The 2107-nt window shown below is 55.9% G+C and overlaps 1 protein-coding gene across 2 annotated transcripts in view; it reads right to left on the reverse strand.

Annotated features, from left to right (window-relative positions):
- Window positions 1-2107, reverse strand: part of PTDSS2 (phosphatidylserine synthase 2) — a 26654-nt gene that overhangs the window by 8303 nt on the left and 16244 nt on the right. For both annotated transcript variants that reach the window (XM_006108203.3, XM_023748833.1), the window contains one exon: window positions 509-576. In XM_006108203.3, coding sequence (XP_006108265.1) covers window positions 509-576 — 68 coding nt within the window. The remainder of the gene's footprint in view (window positions 1-508; window positions 577-2107) is intronic.

The following is a 2107-nucleotide window of genomic DNA, read 5'->3' on the forward strand; positions in this document are numbered from 1 at the left end:
GGCAGCCGTAAGGGACAGAGCCTGCCAGGCAGACTGCCCTTCAGGGAGCAGCCTCTGCCCGGGGCCTCGGCCTCCTGGACTGCAGTGTTCCTGTGGCCGAGAGACCTGGTAAAGCAGCTCCTGGTATCATCTTCCCACCCATCGGCTGAGACCAGCACCGGCCCATCCAAGCTGCACAGCGATACCTCATCTGCATTGTACTGACCAACCAGAGCAGCTCCGTTACAACCAATCAGAGTGTGTAAATCTGGATTCCTCATTTGCATGGAAATGGGCCAATGGGGAACCAGGGCAGGAAGGAACCTGCTCTAGAAGAGACAGCCTCTCCTTTGCCTGCAGGAGGCGCCTGCCCTTAGGCTTCCCAGTCGGCAAGCCGTTCACTTGCGTCAGGTTTCCCCCTGTCCACACCTCAGCCGGCCTTTGCTGACAGCCCAGGACGGGCTGATGTGCTTGCCTGGGGCCACGCCATCACCTAACTCCCGTGCACCCAACCCGAGGAGCGGCTTACCTGGAAGAGTATGAAGATGAGGAACAGCTCGTAGACCACGCTGACACACAGCCAGAACCTCCAGTACGCTGCGAAGACAGAGACAGTGTCAGGGGGCCGGGCCCACGGTCTGGACACACCGTCTGTTCTGGCCCCGCTCAGTCTAGCAGGTTCCTTAAAGCAAGACCTGGCTCAGATGCGAGCACGTTTCTCTCTAAAGGGTTTCCTTCCGTTCTCCCATTCCAGTCTCGAACCTTTCTCTCTCCCTCTGGCCTCACTGCAGCACAGAGGGCCGGAGCGGACGGACACGCTGTCCTGTGCTCACTAGCCGTGCTTTGGCCCAACATCACACGGGCCGCAGGCAGGTTCTGGTGGACTCCTTTGATCAGGTCCAGAAAAATCTTTTTTCTTCCTGTTTTTATTGATTTCAGAGAGGAAGGGGGAGGGATAGAAGGATAGAAACATCAATGATGAGAGAGAATCATTGATTGGCTGCTTCCTGCACGCCCCTCACCAGGTATTGAGCCCAAAACCTGGGCATGTGCCCTGACCAGGAATCAAACTGTGACCTCCTGGTTCACAGGTCAATGCTCAACCACTGAGCCACACCAGCAGGGCTATCAAGAAACTCTTTTAGCCCCGGCCGGTTTGGCTCAGTGGACAGAGCGTTGGCCTGCGGACTGAAGGGTCCCAGGTTTGATTCCGATCAAGGATACATGCACGGGTTGTGGGCTCGATCCCCAGTGTGGGGCGTGCAGAAGGCAGCTGATCAGTGATTCTCTCTCCTCATTGATGTTTCTCTCTCTCCCTCTCCCTTCCTCTCTGAAATCAATAAAAGTATTTTTAAAAACCTCTTTTAATTCCAGTATGTGAAGTTGCCATGAATGAGCATAACACTTTATTTTTCTGCATTTGGGGGGACCAGCTATTCTCTGTAGTGTTAGTGATGAACACAGGAATGCATGCTCCGATGCTGAACCGGCCCGAGACCCTGGGATGAACCTAACGTGGTCACCATGACACCTGCTGTCGGGGCCTGGCTTCTGTTTCCATGCGGCATCTGGGAGCTGGTCCCTGTGGTAACTGCTATGCTTGGAGTTAAGAGAGCAGATCCTACATGTTCTCGTCACCAAAACACGGCATCACAGGCGGAGACAGGCGGTGCCGGTTCAGTGTGTGTGTGTGTGTGTGTGTGTGTGTGTGTGGTGTGTGTGTGTGTGTGGTGTGTGGGGGTAGGGTGTGAGGTGTGTGTGTGGGGTGTGTGTGTGGGGTGTGAGGTGTGTGTGTGGGGTGTGTGTGTGTGTGGGGTGTGTGGGGAGTGGGGGGGGTGTGTGTGTCCACCGCATTTGCTAACCCGAAGAACAGCAGGCCCCTCTCCCCAGCTGCCTGTCATAGTCCCGCGGGAAGCTGAGCTTTTACTGGGGGAGAGGTCGCTGGAAGGGCCCAAAACTACTCTAAAAGCAAACGGAACTTTTGCCTCGAAATCCCCGAGGAACCCTGTGGAAAAAACCCCCGGCTCTACTTCCTTGGGGGGGAACAAACCCCGGCAAATCTTGGACAGTCCTCGAATTAGAAGGGCTGACAGCCTCCTGGACTCCGGGCCCCGAAAAGCGGGGGCGA

The sequence above is a fragment of the Myotis lucifugus genome, unplaced genomic scaffold (assembly GCF_000147115.1).
Source record: "Myotis lucifugus unplaced genomic scaffold, Myoluc2.0 scaffold_1887, whole genome shotgun sequence".
In the NCBI taxonomy this organism is placed as follows: domain Eukaryota; kingdom Metazoa; phylum Chordata; class Mammalia; order Chiroptera; family Vespertilionidae; genus Myotis; species Myotis lucifugus.